The sequence below is a fragment of the Myripristis murdjan genome, chromosome 5 (assembly GCF_902150065.1).
Source record: "Myripristis murdjan chromosome 5, fMyrMur1.1, whole genome shotgun sequence".
Taxonomy (NCBI): domain Eukaryota; kingdom Metazoa; phylum Chordata; class Actinopteri; order Holocentriformes; family Holocentridae; genus Myripristis; species Myripristis murdjan.
Genome location: NC_043984.1, coordinates 2,353,950 through 2,380,185, shown reverse-complemented (window position 1 = coordinate 2,380,185; position 26,236 = coordinate 2,353,950). Strand labels below are relative to the sequence as shown.

The 26,236-nt window shown below is 41.5% G+C and overlaps 1 protein-coding gene across 1 annotated transcript; it reads left to right on the top strand.

The window, feature by feature from the left end:
• The first annotated feature begins 1,035 nt into the window (after positions 1–1,035).
• Positions 1,036–19,931, top strand: ngfb (nerve growth factor b (beta polypeptide)). Its single transcript, XM_030052114.1, has 3 exons — positions 1,036–1,060; positions 14,341–14,488; positions 18,958–19,931. Exon 3 carries the CDS (start codon positions 18,969–18,971, stop codon positions 19,572–19,574), a length of 606 nt encoding a protein of 201 aa, XP_029907974.1. The 5' UTR covers positions 1,036–1,060; positions 14,341–14,488; positions 18,958–18,968; the 3' UTR covers positions 19,575–19,931.
• The last annotated feature ends 6,305 nt before the right edge of the window (positions 19,932–26,236 follow it).

The window sequence follows — 26,236 nt, the reverse complement described above, 5'->3', positions numbered from 1 at the left end:
ACATAGCACCTATCACACCAGAGCACCCAGTAACTCTATCTGCAGAAAATGTGGGTGTCGACAATCACGCCATCTCAGAAATGGAGCTAATTTCAGACCGTGAGTGCCAGCCAACCATTTTGGGAAAATAGGAACATCTGCGTGAGTGCTAAAGAGGAACATGTCTGTTGATGAATGGGAGAGAGCACAGGTTCCTTGTTAGCTTAGACATTTTCTAACACTAATTGCTGATACAAGAAAGAAAAAAGAAAGAAAGAAAGGAAAAAAATCTCTCCGCTCTGGCATTACACAGAGTTCAAAAGTTCAAGCACTAACAAAAGCTCTGAAGCTGACTCAATTAGTACTAAGTAATGCCAAATCCATGAAACACATAAACATCTGCTTTTGAAAAGGATGTTGCAATAATTATGAGAGCAGACCAGAACCTTTGAGAGAACTGAGAGAACTAACTGAGGCACTTTGGGGAAATCTTGTTTTTTTTTTTTGTTTTTTTTTTTGGACACAATAAAATCAATCAGTGAGCACTTCATGGATATCTCTTTGGTGAAGTAAAATATTCTGATATAGGCCGCCTGTGCAGCATTTGTGGCCAGGGGTGTTATCAGTGGAATGCCTGGAAGTGGAGTGGTTTGTAGTGGTTGCACTGATTTGTCCAATATTTTTTCCCTAAGCAAATTGTATATTTCTGTTTACATCGTTATTTAAATTCAAAATGTAGTAGCATATTATGCAAACATAAATGAGGATACAGCAAAATCCAAGGAATTATGATCCAGTGCCAGTGGCTCACAGTGGCAGGCACTAGGACCTGTAGTGCTCCCCAGCTGGATGGAGCAATAGCCTCTGGGACTCTTCTCTTACTTTCAGAACAATCAATTTTCAAACAAGTGCAAGACTCAGAAAGGACTGTATGGGATAGCTGACAAGGAATTGGTGCTTTCTGACCCCCTGGTTGTTTTCCCCTTCTGACATCTTGTGGAACTGGACGCAAAACTGGAATACATTTGAATATTCCCTGGGAGTGTTGTCCGTGTGGAGAGAAGAGAGGGCTGCAGCAGAGGTAGAGGACCGTTCTATCTTCACCTTCTCTGCCATGCATCTACTGTCACTTATTCATATATGGAAAGCGAAACAGCTGAACAGTTTCACATGCTTTGCAAAATGAAGTCTTCCAATTTATGACTACTTTCAGATGTGCAGTTTGTTGGTTAGATTAAAAACTCTGCAACGAGTGGAAGAAGACGTTATCTCACACATGCAACTTTCACATATTGACTGTGCATTTCTTTATTTATCATCATTTTCTTGTAAGGATTCCAAGTAAATAATCTAATGCCTTAGACCACAAGTGAGAGTTGAGGGTTGTAGAGTAGGTGGAGGGGATCATCTCCATCCCTTCAGAGGCTGCTGAAGTTTGGCCCCGGGCTCAAGACGTTACAATAGCACCTATCATACCTGCACCACTCTCTGTAGGCTAATCTTCACAAAGCATTCCATCAGACTTTTCGTAATTGCACGGCATGTTGGTTTAGAAACAAGAAGCTCTGCTGCAAAATGAGATACTCACCATGTGAGAAATGGCTCTGAGAGTGTTTTTACAAAATCACCGAGAGCAGAAGCAAAACAAATTACCGTAACCTTTATTTTCCTTCATTTTCTGATCAGTCACTGACCCCTTGTCCGACCTGACCACATGTCTTCATCTCCCATGCTTAAGTATTAACCAAGCTGTCAGGCCTTTGGAAGGTGTTTCAGGCATGGCCTGTCCGCACCTGGCATATCTCTCTAAATCTTCCATTGTGTAAAGCTCGGAAAAAAAGGTCTCGAGAGATAAATAACTCCCTCCTCTTTTCAGTGGAGTAGTTTCATAGAGAATGCCTCCAAACCCTTCTCTGCTGGATCCAGGGATAACACGAGAGCGGCCCAGCAAAAATAAACATGCATTTCTATCACAGAGCTAATATGACTCTACACCAAACTAAATATCAATTATCTGCTGGGTCATTTGCAGCCTTAGCAATGCCTAAGCTGTTTCCGTAACTCTTAAAATTGTGACTACTGAGTGCGATATATTTTATATTGCCAGAATCCTGATACACTCTCTGGAGGGGGAATAAAAAATTGAATATTTAATTAGCAATGTGAGATGAAGTGTCCTGTGGAAACTGCTCATGACTGCCAGATGTACCCAACCCAGAGCTGACTTTTTCAAACTTGGTCCTGACTTAACTGAATATGGGAAGAGTCACTCTAACCATTCTCCAATGTTACGATCAATCCAGTGGCTATAAGATTGCAATTGGAATCAGCAGGTGATTTATAAAAAATCCTTTATTACTCCCAAACTTGTGGTTTAAGATATTACAAATGTTAAGTTTACTTTTCTTTTCTATCTCTATCCTTTCTCTCGAGCCTGGAATGCAACAGTAACCACAGTGGTACAACAGTGGATCTTTTCTCTGTTCCAGCTGTTTGCCCTCCATGCCAAATAATCTGTTCCACAGGTGGACCAAATGTCTGGTGGACTGAGACAGGCTGTAGATACACACGGGCCATCCAGGTGCAGGGGGGACATAACTCAAAATGCTACCACTCTCTCTAGAGGTCTGCTAGCATTCAAGTGTTGCTGATTGTTAACATTTTATAGTGAGTTGACAGCTGAAATGTTCAAATATGTGAAAGTCAGCATGGCTAATATCAGGACATGTTACTAAAATTAGATTATGTCACAATCAGACTTTTTGGATGAGTTTTGTTGGGAAATGCATACAGATGAATTACAAATGTATTCTATCTGTATTTATTAAGGGGCTTAAACAAGTAGGACATCCCAAGGAGAGATTTACAGTTCTGCATGGCTGAATTGAACAAACCTCTATGCTCTGCATCCTTAAAGGTGCAAAGTTGAATGTCTGTCTGCGCTCCTTTGTTTATTCTTGTTTTCGATCTTGCTCTATCAGAGGCATTTTGGGAGGCATACCAGGGGCTGTTTCAGCCTCACTGCTGGCTGCTCTCGAGGCCTGGGAGTGAAAAGATTAGAAGTTCATCCTACCGCCATATCCTTAAAGGGATAGTTCAGATTTTGACACAAGGTGGTACAAGGTGGTCAGCTCCTGCAGGAAGTGCCCATGGGGTGAAGCTGGAGCGCTGGAGCCTAATAGAGTCTGTTTGCATATGTCATGATGACTAGGGGCCAATCCCAATTCACCCCTTAACCCTACCACTTGCCCCTACCCCTCTGTTTTGCGCGTTCACGCATAGGGGTAGGGATGTCCCAATTCTTGTTGAGGTGGAGGGGGAGGGTGGAGTGCTAGGGCTATATAGCCCTCCAAACGGAGTTTTTTCAGTGGCACACTCCAAAGCGAGTGATACGAGAAATCTCCCACACTTCTCACACAGTTAACACGAAAATCAATAAAGTCAGCGATTGTTTGTTTGACATTACACCACTACACCAGCTGGCTAGCATGTTCATTCATACCTCAAGGTGATTCACCGGCGCTCCCAGGCGTCGACTTAAACAATAAGCCCTGAGAAGCCGTTGGTTACAGTGATTTTACAACGGCTGAGGGGCGTTCTTATCGGCGGCACGACACGCAGTGGAAACATCTTACATTCTTCCGATTCGCTATTGACAACCGCAAAAAGATGCCAATAGCCCACGCAAGAGAGATTACCACAGCTGAAGACATCATTTTGAGATTGTGATTTCCCGCCAAAAAAAAGAAATCGTCACGTCTGTTTCCAACGTCACTGATGACTAATGATGACATTTCCGGGGATGAAGGGTTGTCCCATTTCATAGGGGAGTATTTCAACCCCTACCCCTTGTAACTTTGCTGCAAGGGGCAAGGGGCACTCGAAAAAGAGGGGTAGGGGTGAAAATAAGAAATGGGATTGGCCCTAGGTGTCATAATATGCTAACAGGCTCCAGGGTGCAGTTATAGTGCTGCATCCTGGATTTTGCAAAATAGTTCTAAAATGTATCGTCAGTGTGAGGGAAGAGTGAGGCTTCATACATACTAAACATAGACTCATACATATATACATATACACGGTGCAAGTGTCTTTGCTAGTTTCCAACCAGTGCAGTTGTCATTTTGCCGTCCAGCACACATGTTGTGTAAACAGGAAAGTCACTTGTGTCCATCTGTACGCCCGTGGGCGCGTTGGTCTTAAAATGAGCTGTGGTCAAGCACAGTGTTGCCACATTGCTATATTGGGGCAGCAACCAACAAAAAGCAGGTCTGAAGTCAATGCTGTAGTTTTCACTGTTATTTTAAGGGCACACTATAAACATAGTGATGTGTGCCTACATAGTGTACAATGCATGTACACCTGTTTGTTACACACACAGGGACGCACAGCAGCGCAGAAACATGCAAAAAAATTAAAAATAAATGATTATAATGTAGTCCTCCTGCCATGACTTTTGTTTTCCCCATCTCCTGACATCACTGTGCTGCTTTCAACATCGTGTGGCCATTCTGGTGATGCCAGAAGACAAGGACTCGCTCACTGCTACCTTCCCCCATGACAGGTTCACCTCGGGGAGCTTTGGTGGAAGGATGGATCCGCTTGTGCACTTTCACTTTGCGTACGAGCAGATCTGTCCGGCTGTTCTCATCTACGGCATCGGAAAGAAATTCTTTATAACCTGGCAAATCTGCCATTGCCATAGCAATCCACTGAGGTGCAAGCACACCTGCCTTTTAAGGGGAATGGAAGATGGCGCTCTGATTGGTTTATTACATGTTACATCCAAAACACATCCATTATTAATTAAGAGACTAAATACACCCATTTTGATCAATGCAGCTGGTGCAACCACCCTTTTTTTCCGCTGTTAAAATAGCAAGTGTGGGCTTGGACACACACTAAATGCACTTGTGTCATGCTCTTCAGATTGTGTGCAAAGTTAAAATCTTACATTTGCTGGCTTTTTGTGTGTCACTAAAACACATAACTCACATAACTCTTAACACTATGATGTTTCAAGTCAAAGTCCCATGATGTCTTGCTCTCAGTGTTTTAACAATGTGTTTAACAGCTTTGTTGTTGCTGCGATTACGCTTTCCAGTGTTTCTGTTTTAGCGTATTATAATTCTCCATAGCAGATGACTGATGTAGTGATTGTTTTCATATTGATGACTGTCGTTTATACAGCTTTGCTTTGTATGAGCTGCCGACCTGACGTGTCAGCCTCTGGTGTAAGCTGTTTCACATGAGGAAGTAATGTCTGTAGCCATGGAGACGGAGCTTCACAGCCTTGTAAATATTAGGGGGGAGTTGACTGATCACACATCGATTATCAAGTGCAGAGATTTTGTTTGTTTTCCAACTACACTTGTCATCGGATCATTCTTGGCTTTCATCTGCAATTGGAAAGATCACATTTTGGTTGTGGACTGAAGAAGGCAGCGTGAGCTCACTGCACCCCACTGAGGAAGCATTTGGCAGCACAACAGATCTGTGTTACACTAGGCCATGAATGACAAACTTGCACTACAAAACCTTTCTCAGATCGCTCTTTAATCACGATGTGCAGGTCAGGCCCAATCAACCTCCCCTCATGACCCTTAAATTACATGGCATATGGGCAGGACCAGCTCTAGTTGAAGTTGTAGAGGGGGAAACATCTCTGATGTTACACACGACTAGATTTATGTTGGCCATCTTAAGTTTGGATCTAATTTCAATATTTAGCGGAACTGAAGACAGTTGTATATAGTGCCAAGGGGATAGTGTAAATCTGAACATCTTCGGGGATGAGCAGCACAGAAACACCAGGCCTGTGCTTGTGATTGAGCTCTATCGCCGCCCTCCAGTGAAGTGCCCCTGCAAGCAAAGGTAGCTCAGCTCAGAGCCAGAGCTCCACAGAGGCCACACACAGGCAGCCTGAGAGCAGTAACTCACTCTGCACCCAACAAGCCAACTGTAACTGAACCATCGAACTCAGCCAGCCAACGGCTCTGCCAAAGCCAGCTTCAATTAATGCCATGTTGGCAAAAAAAAAATATGCATGTGTTTTTCATTATCAGGAAGTATTGTTGAAGGCAAAATGCTAACACAGACATTAATGGGTTTGTAAATGTCCAATAAGCCAATTTGCTATACATATTACATCTGGCTGGAAACTCCATTTTATACGGCTTGTTTCTTGCCCATATCATCAGAGGTAGACCACTAATTATCCTTTTTTCATGTATAAATGTTTACATAGCAACATCTATCAATCTAACAGTATAGACAGATTGATAGATACCCAATGTGTAACCACAGCAACATTAAAAAACACAGCTGTCAAGGCTTACTCATTATTAGCTGTGGCAGCACAGCTGAGTTATCAACTTGATAACCAAAGACATGGAAGGAAAACACACCAATGGCTGATTTTGAATGAATTTTGGCTTATTAATGGCTAAATTTCAATACTTTGTAATGTGTTACAGTGGTGGAGCCATAACCTTCGCTTACCTCACCAAGTTGTGTGACTAGCCAGCTTGGTTGCACAAGGGACTAGAATTAGTTGTTGTCTGCGAAAAGGTGTGTGTTAAATATTGTTAAGGCATTTGGCAGAGATGAATCATAAAGAACAAAACAACCACCAGCGAAGAACCGCAAAAGAACCGCAAAGAACCGCGAAAAGCCACTGGATGTGAAGCAGAGGGTAATGAGCACCTATTATTGTCTGATCATGGCTGTGGGTGGCTCGTGCCCTAAAAAATGTTATTGTTGGGCTACAAGTAAAGACGTACTATACAAAATAACAGAGGGTCTACTGAAATATGGCTCAGCTTACAAAAATGTGGAATAAGCATGCAATCTGAGTTGGACCAATGATCATTGACCCTCTGCATTTTTTTTTTATCGTGCACCTTTAATAAATTATGCGGGGCAACAGCCCTGCCAGACTCTAAGGGGGTAATATATAAACAAAAAAAGTCAACCTTGTCTGATATAGAAACAGCCAAGAATAAACCCGCATACATATTTTTTGTATACATACTGCTGCTGTGTGCTGCTTGTTTATGTACATTCCTTGCTGGATGTAGCAGAGACAGAAACTGAGGGAACTCACAGAACAACAACAGCAACTCCGGCTGCGGAGAAAAAGCAGCAAAAGCAGCTGAGAGAATATGAGGCTTTCGAAACATTTTCATTGTTTCATAAAGGTGCAGATATTCTCTAACCAGCTCAGCAAGCCAAACCAATACCAACTGCAGATGGTCACGCACCGGGGGCCCATGTGCACACAATTCAAGTGTTCTGGACGGCAAGTCTGTGCGCACTACTGAGTCCAAAGCCATTGTGGGGCTTCATTTTTTTTTTTTTTTTTTTTTTTTTTTGTTGTTGTTGTTGAAAATGTGTCCCTTTATCTCTGCAAACCTGCTGAAATTGGTCACCACAGAAAATATAGCGTGACTGTGAGCCAGTCTTTACTGCATGGCCCCACTGAGCATTCTGGCTTTCAATTTGTTAAACAGGTTGGAGGATCACTGGGTGACACATGAACACATGGGAAAACAAACACCATAAACTCAGTGCGTGTGTGCATGCACAGGACGTAATCTGCAAACAACAACAACCTGCAGACTCAGAGTCCCTGTGCAGGGGAGGCACAGAGACCAAGCAAGGGTCCAGACACAACACCATGAATGATGTTTTCAGACTGACATAACAGTCATAAACCAACATGCAATCTGAGACTCTTAGACCTGGCCTGTAATACTGCTGAGACACATAAACACACACAAACAAAGGTGTAAATAGAGAGGGCGTCTTAGGTTTCTGCAGCAAAACAGTTTTGTCTTGGACTATGCAGTGAGGAGCTCAAGACTTGTTCAGCAGAGTTCTTGAAATCTAAATCAAGTGATTGTGACAGTGAGGAACAGACTAATATCATCCAAATGAAGACACAGAGGGATGGAAAGGTCTGGCCAAATCATCTCCCAAAGTTAAGAGGAAATCAAAGCAGCTATTCCTCTCCAAGTGTGGAATGTCATATCTGATCTGGCATCATCCATTTCGATGTATTCCAAAGCTTGAATTGGCCATGAACCTGACACAAAACTCACTTTGTGTTGCATTTATCATCAGCTGTAGAACATCAGAATGCTCTGGGTTCAGTAAGAATGAAATAAGTTAAGCTCGAACCGAGCCAAAGCCAATTTACAAGTAGATACGATGAAACTGTACAGTTCATCTCAGGCTACCCGGCCTGCCAGAGTTTGGGCAACCTGTTAAAACTTAGCAAACTAAACTTCCGCTGCATTGTTGAGTGTGTGCCACTGGATGTTGAAAACAGAGAACAAAACAAACCCATGCACTGACCCTTGAGTCATTGCTGAAGGAGTTTATTTAACTAATTTGGAGCACTTGAGCGGGGCATGGTTCCCTTATGAGTCCAATTTGAACAGTGACATTGTGTACAGAGACGGGGGTCAGCTGCGTTTCCTCAACGCAGTGAGACCAAACACAGCCATCAGTGAGTAATGAAACTGTCCTCGTTAAATCTGCTGTTTACCATACTCTTGTGGTCTAACCCTATGGCTTCCCGCTCATAGTAGCAATTATTTTTCATGCTGTCAGATCAGGGCAATATTACAGTAAAGAGGCCCCTGTAAATTCATTCTGTTGCTTTTGTCAGTAATATTTCCATCACAGGGAACAGATTACAACATGGATACTAGATCACAACAGCACATTAATTGGTCCTGTGTCGGAACATCTCTGAAGAGATGTTGTATGTTGTAAAAGGCTGCCATTGTCATCCAGATGTTGCAACCACACCGGATGTTCTTGGTGATTCAGGAGTCTCTGTCTTGAGCACTAGCAAATGTTGTGGGTGAAATTCCCTGTCAAAAATCAGAATCTAGCCTGCACCCTGGGGAGCAAAGGTCTGCTGCTGATTAATTGGTCCTCCCTGACTTGCTCATTTTGCTTGACTTGTTTGGACCCGATACGGCCTTTAGGTCTCAAAGCCAAGCAGACTCTCGAACATCTGCCTTAAATCACAACTGACTGCCAACACAGACCCCGTTTCTGAACTAGAGGTCATATTGTGCTTGAAATTATTTCCCACATAGCTATCTGATAACAGTAATACAGAAAATTGCCTCAACTAGAAGCAACAGGACAGCTGTCAGGAAAATTGGAAATTGCGTGTTTCAGCTGCATGCTATTATCCTTTTTAAACGTGTTTCCTTTGACATGTTGCCAAAAGACAAAATGAGGAGATTTCAAATCCCCTACAACTCCTGGACAAGCTGAGGCAGGTATAGAAAGGTGTAAACCTTAAATGTACTGCATTCATGTCCTTAACCATTGCAAAGTTGATAATCATATTACTGTTGGTTTAAGTAAACTAATATTACACGTTGCATAACTCCATCTGTTAAGATGAGTGAGGTAATTTCAGTGTTTGTGTTAGATTCCCACAAATGTTTCTGGTGTTATGTCATGTTTTGGCTGTTTTTCATAGTGGCCAAATCAGCCTGAAAACTGAGCTTCAAAAACTGTGAGTCTGTTTGCATCCTACAATTAGTTCTTACAACCTCAACAGCAAATTGTTGCTTCTGACTGAAGAAAATAACACCTACGGCAGGGCTGTCCTTAGCTTTTGTGAAGTCCCAAGCTATCCCAAGCTATTCTCATCTGTTTAAGTTATCTGTAGATGTATTTGCCATGTGAAACAGTCATCTGAAACAGATTGAAACAATGCCAGTAAGCTGTTTCAGAGTGCAGGTTACCAGGTGAGAAGGTCAGCATACTAAGGTTAGGCAGGTTTGGCAGGTTTGGCAGAATGCTTTTGTATGAATGTGATGGTTCTTACAATGATGCAAAGGGAAAAAATGTTTGCAGCACAACTAACCATACATCAGCTTAATTTTAAGGAGGAAATTCAACATACTGAAGATTTCAGCTCTTATAATGTTAAACCAAGTCAAAAATGGATTTTAACCAACTTCTCCCCTCCAAAACCAAAGCTTGTAGTGCACAGTCTATCCAGCTATTTCTCAGTAAAGTGCTTTTCTATGAACATGTTGAACCCCAAGGTCGAAATAGCACGCTTACAGATTGGACTGGACTCTGGTGAGCGTGGCAGCGTTTCATTGCCAGGCACACCTTTCAGCAATTTAGCGTTCACACAAGCTCATTACTGCCTATGCCTTAATCCATTGATGCATATCACCTGCTGCTGTTGCTGCTGCCGTGCTGTGTGTTTGCGAGTGTGTTCTTTGTCAAACAGGTTCCAGCCCAAATAAACTTGAGTACAAAACTCTGTATTTTGAGATAAGTATCACATCTCCAAGGGGAGTATCAGTGAAAGGGAGAGTAGGATGAACTAGCAGTCACCTTTATGTGCTCATGGACGTGGTTAAGAAGAGAATTTGTTAATCAGGAACTGTCCTCATCATGTTGTTAAAAGAGAGCTGAATGTAGATGCATGCAGGCTGTATATGCACTCAAAGGATAAAAGCTAACCTGGTAGTGGCACTGACAATCTCTCATGTTTGTTCTCTGTAGTTGTTTTCAGCTTAGTACTGCCTCTCCCTGTGTACCTATCCTGTGTGGCTTGCAAAAAATATCAAAGTGTCACGATGGAATATACTTAATGGTTGCTATGGCAACAGACTTACGCCTTATTTATCTTTGACTGAAAAGCTGATTCAAGTTATGAGCCACTGTTCTTTCCTGCTTCTCCCTGCCTCTGTTTATCTACCACCTAACTCCTGAGTCCATTAGAGTCATATTACATTATATAGCATTTTTTGTTCACCCATCACACTCAGTATATCTCTACATGTTGGTCAAGACTGGGAGATGATCATTTTAAGTTGAAGGTGTAGCTGCACATGGTTAAAATCTTTTACCATTACCAAACTTCTCAAAAAACATAGGCCTATTAACATGAACCGTTGTCATCAGAGTGAAGACAATAGCATTTATGTTGTCTGTTTCATACAGTAAATCCCTCAAGTTCTTTGTGGCTGTTAATCCAGGATCCTTTGAGTTTGAGGTCTTAAATCCAGCACAAAGCAGTGCTTCAGCCCCGTGAGCAGTTTCGCACGAATGCCCACAGAAACGCAATGAGCAACATGTCATTCAAAGCCCACTGGTGGCCCTCAGATAAAGTCACCCGCAGCTCCGCTCCTCTTTGAATGAGAGCCAGCTCGAGCGGGTCAGGTTACCAGGAGGACTGTGTGACTTTTACCATATGAATGAAGCGAGCAGGTTTTCTTTTTTTTTTTAGAGGGAGGCAGATTGTTCCTGGTCTGCAGACTGTGGATTGTGTGCGTCCCTGAGCTGCTTGTCAGTCAACCCTGACGGGTTTCATTAAACTGACTCCATTAGAGCTAATGAGTTGTAGGTCAGTGGTTGTGGGTGGCCTCTCTATTCAGGACTAACAGACCACATAACTGACTGGCTTGCTGATTCACTTAATTCACATTGACAAGGGAAGAAATGTTTCGTCTGCTTTGACTGCATGCCTAGATCCATGGAGCCTAAAAGTATCACGCAACAAGAAAAGTTTACATAGTTACACACCACATATTGTAAACATGACAATAGATAAATGGCTGCGGCTTCTGACTTTTGCTGGTCCCCCACACGTTGACACGGAACACTCTGCAGCCACTTTTGTAGGTATACCTTGAGCATAATAAAATAGGTTTGGGCCTGCTTTTGCCTCCAGAACAGCTTGAATTGACTGATTAATGGATTCAATACAGTCTTGCAGTTTCATTAGAGGCACAGTCATGCTGAAAAAATCTCGATCCACCTAATATAAAATATACTTTATTAGAGAAAAATCTTAGGACTGCAGGTCACTGGTGAAAAATAAAATCACTGTCATGTTATTTGACCATCTTGACACAATGCCGTTGTCAATTCTGACCCAGCCTGCAGTCTGTTGCAGCAGAAACCTGGATCAATCAAATTTCTACTCTTCAGTCATCCGGTGTGGTTGGCAATCTGCCTGTTGTAGCTTCATCTTCTTGTTCTCAGCTGACAGGAGTGGAAACCCACATGGTCTTGTACTGCTGTAGCCCATCTGTAGCCCAGCTTCAAGGGCAGGGGAGGTTAGGACTTCTGAGTTGTTCTGATGTGTACACTTGTGTCCCATCTGTTTGCTGGAATGTGTGTTGCCATTCTCCACTGACTTCTCTCATCAGTGAGCCGTTTTTTTTCCCCAAAGGACTAGTTACTGGTGTCCAAACTTTCACGGGTGCAAGATACTGGTACGACTAACACTGAAGTCAGTGGGACAGTCATGAATATCTCTCTATAAACCACTATAACTTTGACAGGACAGGGATTCAACTATATAACAAAACACACTTTACATAATGCAGCCTGGTGTTTTTGTCTAATATGCACACTAGTTCTTGTTACTGGCCTCAAATCATCAGGGGTCTGTACAGCAGCACCAATCCAATATATCAAATATGAGTTAGTTAGCAAAAGACAAATGACTCGTCATTCTGACACGTGGCAGGGTCACTAAACTTAAGTATTGCACAGACTGATGGGTAGCACACCTATTAAAACAATGACAACTGCACAGGATTTTCCACACCTAGCACCAACTTGGGCTCATGTGCCGCTCAATGACGTATTGTGTCTTCCTTCTTTATATGTTCCTTTAGGACTCGATGTCTCACTCTTTTGTGAACATTACCACGGAACCACAGTGTGACACTTTGATAGGTATGATTAAAAAAATTACCTTGTACAAATCAAGTCTGTTCTTTACTGAACAGTGTGTAATTAATATCAAAGGAAGACAGAATCTGCACTTCTGCATCAAAATATTCTTGGTAAAGTCTAGATATTATAAAACGCAAAAATCCCAGGTCAGCTCTGAGATGCTCTAACCAGTGTGGCACCATGTCACATGCTGCTCCTTCTTACATTTAGCTGAATAGGAACTGAAGCCTGACTGCTTTGTACAGTATATCAAGTCACATGACTCATGTAGTAAAAGTGGCCCCCTACTTGTAAACCTTGCAGCTGCCTGCCATGCACCTCTCTTTTGTCTCTTGCCACTGAAAATCCAGCTAAGCTTCATAACCAGCAGGAAACAGGACATGTGTACATAGTACAAACCTGGACTAACTATTCTGAGCTCCTCAGATCCAGCGGAGAACTGCAAACTGCATTGTTCTGTTGAGGTAATGATGATGATGATGATGAATCACCTCCGGTCAGACTGCATGACGGTAACACGTAACATGACAGTGGCTGAGCGGGGCAGTGCTGGCAGCCTGTTCCCCACACAGATCAACACTGCTGTGCTTTAGGGAACATAGACAAAGCACATATCACAAGTCACAAGGGCAGCTGCTTGCTCCCAGGTTTAAGTAGCGTGACAGCCACAGACCACCCCTGCTGAGGTGCTAGGAAAGCAAAAGCATAAACTACCTGTGCTGGGGCAACTGTGTTACAGGGGAATACTGGGGTCAAATACAGTTTTTCATTCTGCAAAGCTTGCAGTTTGTAATTGACACTTCTTGATTTTGAGAGATGCTACTCTGGACCTAAGCGCTGACCGATCAAACACCCTGAAATAGTGATATATAGGCCCATGCAACTTCCCAGTGGGGCAAAAAGGAATTTTCCTGATAATAAAAAAAAAATCTGGTATCAAGACGTCTTTGTTCACTGATCCTCTGGTGACTCTATGCAGGGGCGCCGTATATGGGGGAAAAGTTAGAACAATTCCAAGGGCCCTTGCCTGACAGGGGCCCCAAAAATAGGTAAAAACTAATATAAAATTATTAAAACATCATTGAGTATATATATATATATATATATATATATTTTTTTTTTTTTTTTTTTTTTTTTTTTAAGGGGCCCAAAATTCCTGGCGGCACCCCTGACGCTATGTGTGAGTGTTTATGTGTGTGAAAATGTGTGATGTTCATAACACCAAATTCCAAATAACACTGTGAGTTCTGGTTCCTGAAAAATCTTTAAACTTTATAAATCAGGAGTTATATATCTGTCTCTTAAGGTGACACGGTAACGTGCAGCAGTAGCGGTGCATTTAAACCTCCATAAACCTGCCAAAGGCCCCAGATCCAAGAATGCAGGCCAGGTTTACAACGTTGATATTACAGTGTGAGAGAGCGCTAAAGAATGTTTCCACTCTTTAACAGTAACCCACATTATGCAGGACGACTTCTGTATTTCGCTATGTTCAGTATGTGTGGATCACGTGTGCTAGACCAAATGTATTCACTTTCTCTTCCTGTGTCAGTCACACAGAGAGTGTGTTTACAGCAGCTTTACGAGCCCGTTCAGATACTTCCTCTGCTTGTCTCTCCACAGGCACAAGAGGCAGGGCAGAGGAGAGCGGTGCTGTGCTGCATGGGGGCCACAGCCGGGCCACATGGCAGGAGTCCAGACCACAGTGTGCTCTGATCACGTGCTCTAGGAGCCGCCACAGGGCTACAGTTCACCTGGAAGCACTGACAAGGTAAAGATGTGCTGCTCCCTCTGCCAGCCGGACTGGACATCCTCAGCTCATACAGCTTTCAACAGCATTCATGACACTTTAGATTCAGCTTCAGCTCAAAATGTCTGAATTTACAGTTACTTCCCACACTGTTTTGACTGAGAACTAATTCACCACTAAATCTGAGTTTGTACTTCGATAATGCGACCTTGTTGGCTAGCTAACGACCAGGAGCATTTTTTATGATTGTTTTTAGCAAAGCAAGGAGATTTTTTTACATTTTGAGTGGTCATTTTGCTTTATTGGTTAAGTTAAGGTAAAGGGTTACGGTTAAGGTTAAGGTTAAGGTTAAGGTAGGCATCGCATCATAAAAAGCTGACCTGTAGCCTGTCTAGCCAAAAAGTCAGTAGCTGAGCACAGGCTTGTTAACAGCCTGGCTGTAAGAGGACCTCAACCTCATTAACAGAGAGGACACTTTTCAGATTATTAGGGTTTCTCAATAATTAGGCATTTTTTCTGCAATGAGTCCAATTTGACTGTTGGTCAAATTGGACATTTTTTGGACTATTGAGGGTTTCAGAATAATGGCCCTACTAATGGACAGTCCCCCATAGACATTTTCAATACTGATTGCAGTTTTGTACTATATTTTGTTAATATACCAGCTGCATGGATGTTATTCCTATTGTTTTGTTAAAGGAACATAGGAATGAGGGAACATGGAGCATCACTTACCTAAATAAATAAATAAAAATATAATAAAACCAATAACTTTTATTTGGAACATTGTTGCGTTAATCTGCACTCACCCTTCAAAAATCTTTTTTTTCTGATATCTCCTTTCTAGTCCAGTTTTATATTGAAATGTTATTTGCACTCAGCCAATACACCGATGGAGCACCACAGCACTGGACATGGTCTCTATAACATCAGTTAATGGTGTAAAGTGTACCGTTTTTCGAATGTAAAATAGTTTCCTGTATTTCTAAAGACATGGCACAGCTGCAGTGATCAGCAGCCTCTGTCTCACAGCAGTGGTGCAGCTAGCTCTGCTGTGTCTCCAAACTAAAGACCACATCTCCCAGTTTCCCATTTTCTTCCTGTCACAAAGAGGGTGCTGCTGCCTGGGAGATATGGCTTTGTCTTTTTCTCGTCTGTTTTGCTGACAGAGCCAAATATCATGGAAGTGAATGTTCCATGGGCCTTTCATTTGCTCTACCATCTGCCAGAGCAAGAAACCCTGAAAGTTTCGGTTTTCTTTCTTCTTATTCCTCTTTCTTTCAGTTTCCATGGACAGTAGTCGTGGCAGTTACAGCAATCCAGCAGATTTCCCCCAAATTCTGACCTGATGGCACACAAATTAGCATGCAGTGTAGAGGCTGCCAGTCTTCTCAGTAATGCTCTTGTTTGTTTGCTTTAATTATGCGGTTAAAGATTTATTGCTGTTAATTGTTACAGTGCGTGTTTCACCTTAAATGTGATCATGATTACAGAACAGAGAAGACAGGTTTTTTTTTTTTTTTTCACAGAGAAGACGGGTATGCAAAGAAGTTTCATAGGAAAGACATCACAAATAATTACTGGTGCACTCAGAGCTCAAATTATGCATGTTTGTACAGGCTATGCTTTCTCTTGATTTGCTGCGCTATTGTTTTTGACCCGTGAGCTCTGCATTCACAGCGACACCTAAGGCAAACACAACATATCCTAGGCCATACATATGTCAGCATGCTTGCAGTGCCATCACAAGCGTCAGCATGTTTGTTATTGCTGTAGTGTGTGTTAAATACAGTACGTGAGCTGCCAGGACAGCTGCTGTGTTCTTTTGTGTTTTGTCACAGCACCAAGACAGAATAGCATCAAGCTGTCAAGATGCTACAACAGTGTCGTTCTCTGTAATCCTATGAATGAAGCAGAGCTACTTAATAAAAAAAAAATAAAAAAAAAAAAGATCCTGTTAATTCATGATATGTTTTCGCTGTCTCAACAAGGGAAATCCTACAGCAAATGTTAAAACACTTTGTGACAAACACAAGCCATTAACATCATGTTAGACTTCGACTTTCTTTATTGTCATTGCACAAAAAAAACACAGCAGTGAGATTTTGGCAACAAAATGTCGTTGCTTGGCTTCCGGATTACAACAGAGATGGAATTATAAAATAAAGTCTATATAACTAGTGCAATATAATCTATATAACTAGTGCTAAAAAACAAGAGCTAAATAATAATGAGTGCAATAGAGAATAAATAGATAAAACAGAATGTAAACAACAGAGTAAACAGTGTAAACAGCAGAAACGTCGTAGCAGCAGGGTGGAGACTATTTCACAATGGAGGTAATTCTCCTCATCCCAGGGGGTCTCCCGGTACTGGGCCACACACCCTGGGCCTGAAGAAACTATAACTCCATAAACATATTGCACTGTAATGTATTGTCCATACGAACAGGATAGACAGTGTAAACAGAAACATTGTAGCAGCTGGGGGGGAGAGAGGGGGGATTATTGCACAAATAGGAGGTAATTAATTCTCCTCATCCCAGGGGTCTCTCCCAGTACTGGGCCACACGCCCTGGGCCTGAAGAAACCATACCTCCATAAAGAATATTGCACTGAAGTGTAATTGTCCATATGAAAATATGCACTAAGAAATATTTGTCCATCAGAGAGATATTCTGATATTGTCCATGGGGTGGGTGTGTGTGTGTCTGTGTGGGCAGGGGTTGGGGTTATTTGGCATTGAGCATGTCAGTATATGATCAGAGGATTGGTTCAGTATTTTTCAACTCTGGCCGTGTTAAAATGTCGATAACCATCATTTAGAAGTGTACATATCATGACCTCACTGCTGCAGGTCACACAGTCCAGCAGGGACAGAAAAACAAGATGGCGCGGACGAGTCCAGACGCCGTCGTGACTGCTCCGCGTAGACTGTGCTTTTTGTTTGTTACTTTCTTAGCTTTCTTTAGTTCTTTGACCTCTCTTTCTACTGGCTTTCCTCTACTTATTTGTACTTTTTGTACTTTTTGTACCTTTTGTATATTGTTGCAGATTGTACATAGTCGTTCATTGTATATAGGAATGTCATATATTCTATTTTATCTTTATTTCTATCTTATTTTCTTTTATTTTTTTATTATTATTACCGTTATTATTATTATTTGTATTTTTATTTTTATTTTATTTTATTTTTTACTTGCACAGTGCCGGAGTTGTTGCAATTACATTTCACTGCTGCTGTACCTGTACATTCATGCATGTGACAAATAAACCTTGAATCTTGAATCTTGAAACCACACCAAACATCTTTGAAAACAGGAACTTTGAAACTTACAGCACATTCTTGAACTGGTCGATTAAAAAGGATGCAATGGTGCTTTTATTCAAGTTTTATTTAGGATTAATGATCATACATTGCCTTGTATACATGCACACCATTCTGCTGCCGGTCAGCCAGTGCTGCATTCACTTAGAACTCAGAGTCCGTCTTGTAAATTTTGCACCATTGAGTATCAACTGAGGAACATCATGTTCTTCTTCTACTTCTTCTTGTGAGCATTCATTTATCCCGTGTTGCAAATGCCATGTTATTGCAGATTGTAAATTTTTTAACACTGATATTTTGAGTCTCAGTTCCCATGAATGCAGCAGGACGGTGTGGATGCATACAAGGCGCTGTATGATTTTAAATGCTCAGTAAAAGTTGTCACAGAACGTGTCACTGGCAGTTTTTTGTGTAAACTTTCATGACATATTTACTGAGCTTTTGAAATCAAGGTTGTTATGGTTCACTAAAACTAAACTGAAGACTAAAACTAGGTGTGAAAAAAAGATTTTAGTTAAGTGAAATAAAAATAAAAACGTGATAAAAGTGTACAGAAAATGTGCGCAGTTTGGCACAGCCAGCATGAGGAGGTGTTGGTGCTGATGTGAACTGAGACTGAGACATCATGACTGGGAGTCAGCTGCCTTCACACAGTGTTGGCTCTGGATAGGAATACCTATTCTGACAAACACGCCCATATTACAATAAACAAAACTAATACTCAAAGCAATAACTTAAACTAATAACTGAAAACTAAGCTAATTGTGAGACAAAGAAAACTCAACTAAAACTAAACATTTTGAAATAATAAAAACTAAACTGAAACAAGCAAACCCACTCTGAAAACTAAACTGAAACTAATGTGAGCTGAAGACAAAAATTAAAAACGAAACAAAAATAAAAAGTAATGAAAAATATAACACAATTATAAGTCAGTATGAGAGTTTAAGCAGAGTTAAGCTCCTTGTAGGTGAAGCTGGCGGGGAACTTGTGCTACATACAGTACAGGCATGATGGCTGTAACATTTTGACAGGGCCTTGGTCGAAAAATACTGAAGTAGTTCTTTAGTGCATGACACTCCAACCCCTGTGACAAACACACCAACTTGTCTGTGCTGATGTCTGCCGTGTCAGGAGTGTGTTGTCTTTGTGGGCTCCCTCAGGTTGTGTGCCCATGAGGCCGTCTGTGCTGGTCCTGGTCCTGTTCATCAGTGCCCAGGCTGTGGCTGCCACCGGAGGGGACTCCTGCACCACCAACACAGGGCAGCAGCAGGATCCGGGCGGGGCCCCCAGCTCTGTCCCCACAGTGGACCCCAAGCTCTTCACCAAGCGCCGCTACCGCTCACCCAGGGTGCTTTTCAGCGCCCAGCCCCCGAACATGGAGCCGCCAGGGCCGCAGGGGGCCGGCAGCAGGGCCCGTAGGCGGGCGGGCCAGCCTCAGCACCGCGGGGTGTACTCGGTTTGTGAGAGCATTAGCGTCTGGGTGGGCAACAAGACCAAGGCCACGGACATCTCAGGCAACGAGGTGACCGTGCTCCCGGACGTAAATATCAACAACGTCAACAAGAAGCAGTACTTCTTCGAGACGACGTGTCACAGCGCCCGCTCGGGCAGCTCGGGCTGCCTGGGGATCGACGCCAGACACTGGAACTCCTATTGCACCAACTCACACACTTTTGTACGGGCGCTGACGTCTTTTAAAAACCTGGTGGCCTGGAGGCTCATTCGCATCAATGTGGCCTGCGTGTGCGTGCTCAGCCGCAAGTCATGGCGGCAGTGACTCCTACCCGCACGTCACCCGTGGCACACACGCATACACAAACAGTTGAGACAGTCTCCACATAGACATCACCGAAGCCTTCTCACCCTCTGCACAAAGTAAATTATTGATATATGTCAAGGTATCAGGACTGCATGTATATAAACCAGACCTGGGTCAAACAGTATTTGTACTGATGTCTTTGCAAAGCTGGTAGGAGAAGTTGAGCACAAAGCAGTCACTCTAATTGGCTTAATTTCTTGTACTCACTGTAAGTAAACTGACCACTAAAGCATTTTGAAATACAGTTTGATGCAGGTCTGATATGGGCACCCTTTGTTTAATCTGTTGTTGTTGTTAATATTGTTATTTATTAAACACTTCCAAGTACATAATGTGTGCTGAGTTCATTGTATGAGTAGTGCGCCTGTTGTTCCTCACAGCAAAGATTGAGTAATACCATGGAAAGGGAAAACAGATCCTGTGATTCGGCCAAGATGGAAAAATGAAGTAGGCAGAGTTATTTTTTTTTCAATCTACAAAGCAATGCCATGATGAGAAGACTCGTATGGCTCCATTTTACTCCCAGTATTTTGTCTGTTGGTTTTGTGTTGACTGTTTGTGCTGCTGTAAAGTAGACATGACAACAACAGAGGCAAAGCATAATCTATAAACAGACAAAACAAGGCGCCCATGGAATATCAGGTCACTGCCAACTCATTCTATCACAGTTTTGTTTGTCATGAGACAGTATCAGCAGACAGGCTCCATGGTGTAAGTGATTTTTTTAGTCCTCTGTGTGTAGCAACATTAATGGAGACAATAGTGCAACCAAACAGTGGTCATTTTAACAGTTTAGATGATGAGGAAAACCAGCTGAGGATCCAGCTAAGCAAGAGCCCAGAGGAACCTTAGCCCCGTTAAATTACAGCATCTGTCAACAGTGGATGTGGATTTTATTTTCATAGCCAACAGTTTGGAGAGTGTTCACTTCAAATTCAGACATCCTCAGGGCACTGCACCAGGAGTCCAACTAAACAGCATTACTGCCCTCTAGAGGTCTGGGGCTGTATCTTCAAACATTTTTTTTTTCTATGAAAGAACCTGGGTGAAGATATGAGATGCTCAGCCGAACATTAACTTAGAAATTGTTGCGTGTTTTGCCATCTTGGCAAATGAAAACATAACAATGACTTATCAAATCAAGTCAAATCACCAACAATAACTCATTATTATAGCTGATCACGTAACTTTACTACTAGTATACACTTAGCAAGGCCTACTGCCTAAATAAAGTTTATCATTAGTATTATCAGTAGTAGTAGTAGTGTTATCATTATTATTACTTCTGCCTTTACATCCAAAAGACTAAGCCCAGTCAGTGACAAGAAGTCGGATGAATAATATACAGTGGCCGCTTTATCAGGTCCACCTGCATAATCTAATCCAGTCCAATCCAGTTGTTGTGCTTTGGGTTTCCTTTCCTGCTGCCTATAACACTCAGGTTTTCTCAGAGGTGGTCATTCACTTCTGTGTTTGGCATTGAGCTCATAGTTAGTGCTGCTGTGGGACTGGACTGCAGTTGATTGAGAGCTGTTTCTAATATTCTGTCCTCCTCATGTATTGAAATGGGGTGGACAAAAAATTAGAAACACCTCTCAATATAATGTAGAGCTCTGCAACCTACAACCCCATTAATAAACACAGAATTAAATGTACACATTCTCCACAATGTCAACACAAACTGAGCATTATAAACTTTCTTAAAGCATTCTGAACTGCATTAGATTGTACAGGTGGGCTTTAGTTTCTAAAAAAAAAAAAAAAAAAAAAACATTTAACCACACTCCCCTTCATAAGTAGCTGAAAAATTATGGCATATTTACAATAAAAGCTATAATCAAGCACAGTGATGGGATATCTGCCTGTAGTCACTCTCATGCAACATGCACAAATGCAGATAGGAGAATCTAATCAATTCATGGCAAGTATGTACGCTTTCGTATCACTTTACAGCTTTTCAGTCAATATTTCTGTTAGCTCTTCTGAGAAACCATGAAAATATGAAAAAGGGCAAACAGTTTAAACAAAAACGTACTATACAGTAACACATATCTACTTTGACTAAACTCAAAACAAGAGCCCCATAGCCGACATACTCAGTGAGTAACTAGGTTGAGACTAAAGAAAAAGATTTAGATCACATAATTGCTAAAGAAACCCATTGATCTCTTCTAAAACAGCACCAGATAAGGAAGAATAAGAATGTATCTCATCTGACGTGACCTCTGACAGAAATGGAAAACACTTTACACAATACTTAGGGGAAAATCTGAAAGGGGAAAAAAAAAAAAACCTTGACTTGGTTTTAGCAAGTTGAAATGTTATGACTCAGCTTACATCAGATGTTCTGCCAGAGACCTGTAAGTGACCTACACATTACTCGTAGCGACTGAATATGTTCACAATGGCACAAGACAGACAGTAAGTAAAGGTGTCAGCTAGTATAAAGTCAGTCTGACAGCTCTGTGCTGCAGGCCTCCCATAAAAGCTGTTGGTGCTCTCGTGTTTATGAGTCTAAATGTAAAGAAAAATATGTATCCTACATGTACGTCTTTTAGAAAAGTCCATTAGAGGTTTCATGTAGCAGTTTATGCACCTATAACTGTACACAAAGCCCACACATTTAATTCATCTAATATGTTAATGGAGTATTTGACAGGAACATTTTTGACAGAAAATTTATATCAGGGATTAAGATTGATAAATTATCATCCAGTCATAACATTTAAAGCATACGTGAGTAGCTTGTAGTGGCCACTCTATAGAAACGGGTGTCACAAACAATAAAATTATATCAGAACTATGCAAAACAAAAAGAATATAACTTTTTTTGTACTGAGCTTGTTAGATGAGCATATATTTGCATTTGCATAAGCATGCAGGGTTTGAGCTTCTGCACCTTTTCAAGTTGGTCTCTAGATTAGCATCCCATGGGGTCTGGGTGGAGCCTGCTCCCACTGAGGTTTTTTGTGCTTCATGGAACTGCTAGCATACCTCACCACAGTCATTACAATACAAATAATTTATCCTGAAATATTCCATAAAAATGTCCTAACAGTTTCACTGGTCCATGCACATCTGGATGCGGGTCAGTCCCAATCCATGCTGTTCTGCCAAAACCCGTTTGAAAAATTAACAACTGCGAGAGACCGTGCTTACTGGCAAAACTGCAGAGGTCAGAAAATATGACTCAAAGTCTTCTCTGAAATGTTAAGAAACACTCTTTAATTGAGTCCACATCCAACTGACCTAGCATCAGCTGGGTCAGCGTGAGGTCTGGAAGCATCAGGCTGGGACCAGGCAAATTGTAGTGACTGTCCAGACCTTACTCAGTCACTTCAGCAGGCGGCGTGGAATGTTCCTGACACGTATCCATCGGAGACAAAAACTAATGACACTGAACGTCCAAAACACACGTCCCTTTAGGGGATCTTCCCATTTATTGCAAATATGAACAGAGTAACCATATCATCCAATTAATACCTGGAGCTCATCCGAAGACCTATAAAGGCCCATTTATTTTTCTAAAGTAACCATTTTTTGATGGTTCTTTGAGGCAGCTGTGGGGGTTCTTCCTCATTTTTCTGTGTGTACACAAATGCATCACAAGCCTAAATCCAGAGGTCCTGCAAGCTATCATTGAGAAACTGCAGGAGAACACACAGGCATGCAAAACAGCACACACACACATGACCATGACACAAGTCAAAGGATCTCTTTCCTTGATCAGAACACCCCTTATCTCAGTCTATCTATACTAGACTGAATATCATCAAGTCAACACCAAAGTGGTAACAGCAGGTTGGAAATCACCACAGAACATGTTAAGAAAGCTGCATTAGCTCTGTAATGGTAATTCAATCAACACAATGCTATTAAAGGCTGTGAAAGAAAACCCTAAAAACAGAAATACTGTTTAAGCCTCTTTGTGCTCACTGACTTTAACAGGATCATGGAAAATTCTGCTGGTGCGACTTGTTGGATCAGAGGTTAGAGTGTTTTGAGATTCAAGTGTTGTAATTTCATTTAGGTATTAGGTTATGTAGGAAAAAGTCATTGATTAATTAGATCATCAAACATGAATAGCTCACATGTGAAAGTTGCAGGTATTCTTACAAAATGAAAACAGAAAGTTAAAACTCATGATGTCAGATTGTAGGCAGCCAAAATGAAACTATGTCTGCATAATAAATTCTCTATTTCTGAGAAATACTGAACACTGAAAATCGGGGCTAATGGTATGTTTCTTTCTTTCTTTCTTTCTTTCTTTCTTTCTTTCTTTCTTTCTTCAAGATTGATTTCCACCACATGACTGAACACTGCCATTGCTTGACTAGTGAGGGATATCTTTGGTTAACCATGATTTCAGCAAGACGTCTGATGAATTAAGCAAAACTTAATGTGCTTCATTGGGTCTTTCACAAAAAATGATTAAATTAATTAATCAAAATAACATAATATTTCAAATGCCCAGTAGATGGCGCTGGCTTCCATCTACCGGTGACCGTGCATGTGTACTGCGCATGCGGGGTGCTAGATTCAGGGTTCAGGCAGTGGACTCGGACAGGAGACAGTGCAGGTCATGATCACAGAGGTGGGTCATGCTGTCTTTTCTAGGAGGAGTCACGGGGAAAGGGCCCAAGTTGTAATTTGTGTCTGTTGATGTGCTAAAATATGATGTATCCCCTGTGCTCTGTTCTTGTCACATGTTTTTTTTTTTTTTTTTTTCTCCTCTTTTTCCCACATTTTTGGAGATAGGTGCAATTTGCCCTGCTGGTATTAAATAATGATCAATGCTTCTGGAAAATAAGAAAAAAGACACTCATAAGTATACAAGGATACAAGGATACAAGGAAGTTTATTGGTCATTATACAAGAGGTTGTATAATGAAAATAAAATGTGGTTCCCTCTTGATTGATTAATTGATTGTATAAAAAATAAAATTATTAAACATGGAGGAGTTCAGATGGTGCATTTAGTAGTCTCACAGCCTGAGGGAAGAAGCTGCTCTGTAGTCTGGTGGTAGGTGGTACATACAGCAAGTAAAGAACAAACAAGTCAAATAAATTACAAAAACCTCAAAAACAAACAAATAAATAAATGAAATTAGGAATAAAAGGCAACCACACACTCTCAAAATCTCCCCTGCATCCTTTGCACTTCTCATTCTGTCCACTAGGTGGAAACAATATGACACCGTCAAGTGCCTGTTTTGCACACATGACATCAAGCACTGCATGTGGCAGTCAAGTTTCAAATGCCATTTTCCTCTTTTCATCTGTTAGTGTAGACCTTCACAGGAAGAGGGGAAGAGTTCAAATGGAAACCGACAAAATCACTGAAATACTTTCAACGTGTTCTGTAACACTACACTTCATCATTCTGACAAAAAAAAATTTACACCACTTTGAAGCTTTGCAAATTTGGAGGATATGACTGATGAAAATTCAAGGTGCAGCATGAGATTGATTAGTTTGCTCTCTCTTCAAAAAAAAAAAAAAAAACTATTCAATATTTACTTTGATACCACCGCCTCTTCTCCTCACCTCTGATATCTTTAGATTGTAAGGATGACTCACAATTGCACCATATGGAGATGAGGTTGGATATTGCAGCAGATTTACATATCAAGTGCCACAAAGGGAGTGGGGGGTGGGGGGGTGGGAGGCAGCGGGGTTGTGGAGGGATAATAGGATTTTGACTCTAATGTATCCTGTGGATATGGTTTCAGTTCGGACATAATTTCATTGTGATAATTACAGCTCTGAATTCATAAGCAAACTGACAGCAGACTGATACCAGTGAAGTGAAATTCTTGTCCGGGGCGGTGGAGCCCGGGGAGCACAGGGGACACAGGAATGCTCCATCATTTCTCATACCACATCACGCCAAGAACAATCACTTCTTGAGTGCAGTACATATGTATGAAGTAGACAGCAGCCGTTATGACCTTGTGCATGCAGTGATTATGCTGTAAACAATAATAATGATGATAAAAATAATAATAAAGATCAGTTATGAACTCCTGTGTTGGTGAACTGTAAGCTGCACAACCAACAAAGGAAACCAAATACAAACCAAACAAAATTAAAAAAAAAAAAAAAAAAAAAAAATAGGAAACATTCTATAAAGGTTGCATCACCATGACATTGCTCAGTGCAACGGACAAAATGAGTTGAAATCAGATTGGTATTTGCTGTTTTAAAGGACATAAAATCGCATTTCACACAAGCCCTGCTCTGCTAAACTGAGCGTGTGTGTGTGTGTGTACAATGGAGAATGATGGCTTAGACCTTTTACTGTGAAGGTGACCTAAATCAGAACTTGACCCTGACAGAGGGCTTATAAACCCCCCAGTGCTTTGCTTGGAATTTGAAGATTTGAACTTTGAGTGTAAGAACAAACTGCGGGTGTTCATTCATTTAAAAAGTATCTGTCTATCTATCTATCGATGTATTCCTCATGCTTTGTTGTGTTTGCTCTGACATACAAGCAGCGATCCCACTGGTTTCCTGAACAACACAGAGAGGAGGCAGGCAGAGGGATGTGTTTCATGTTCCCAGACTGATCCTGATGCTCTGGCAGAGAGACAGGGGGTCGCTGTTTCTCACACCAGCAC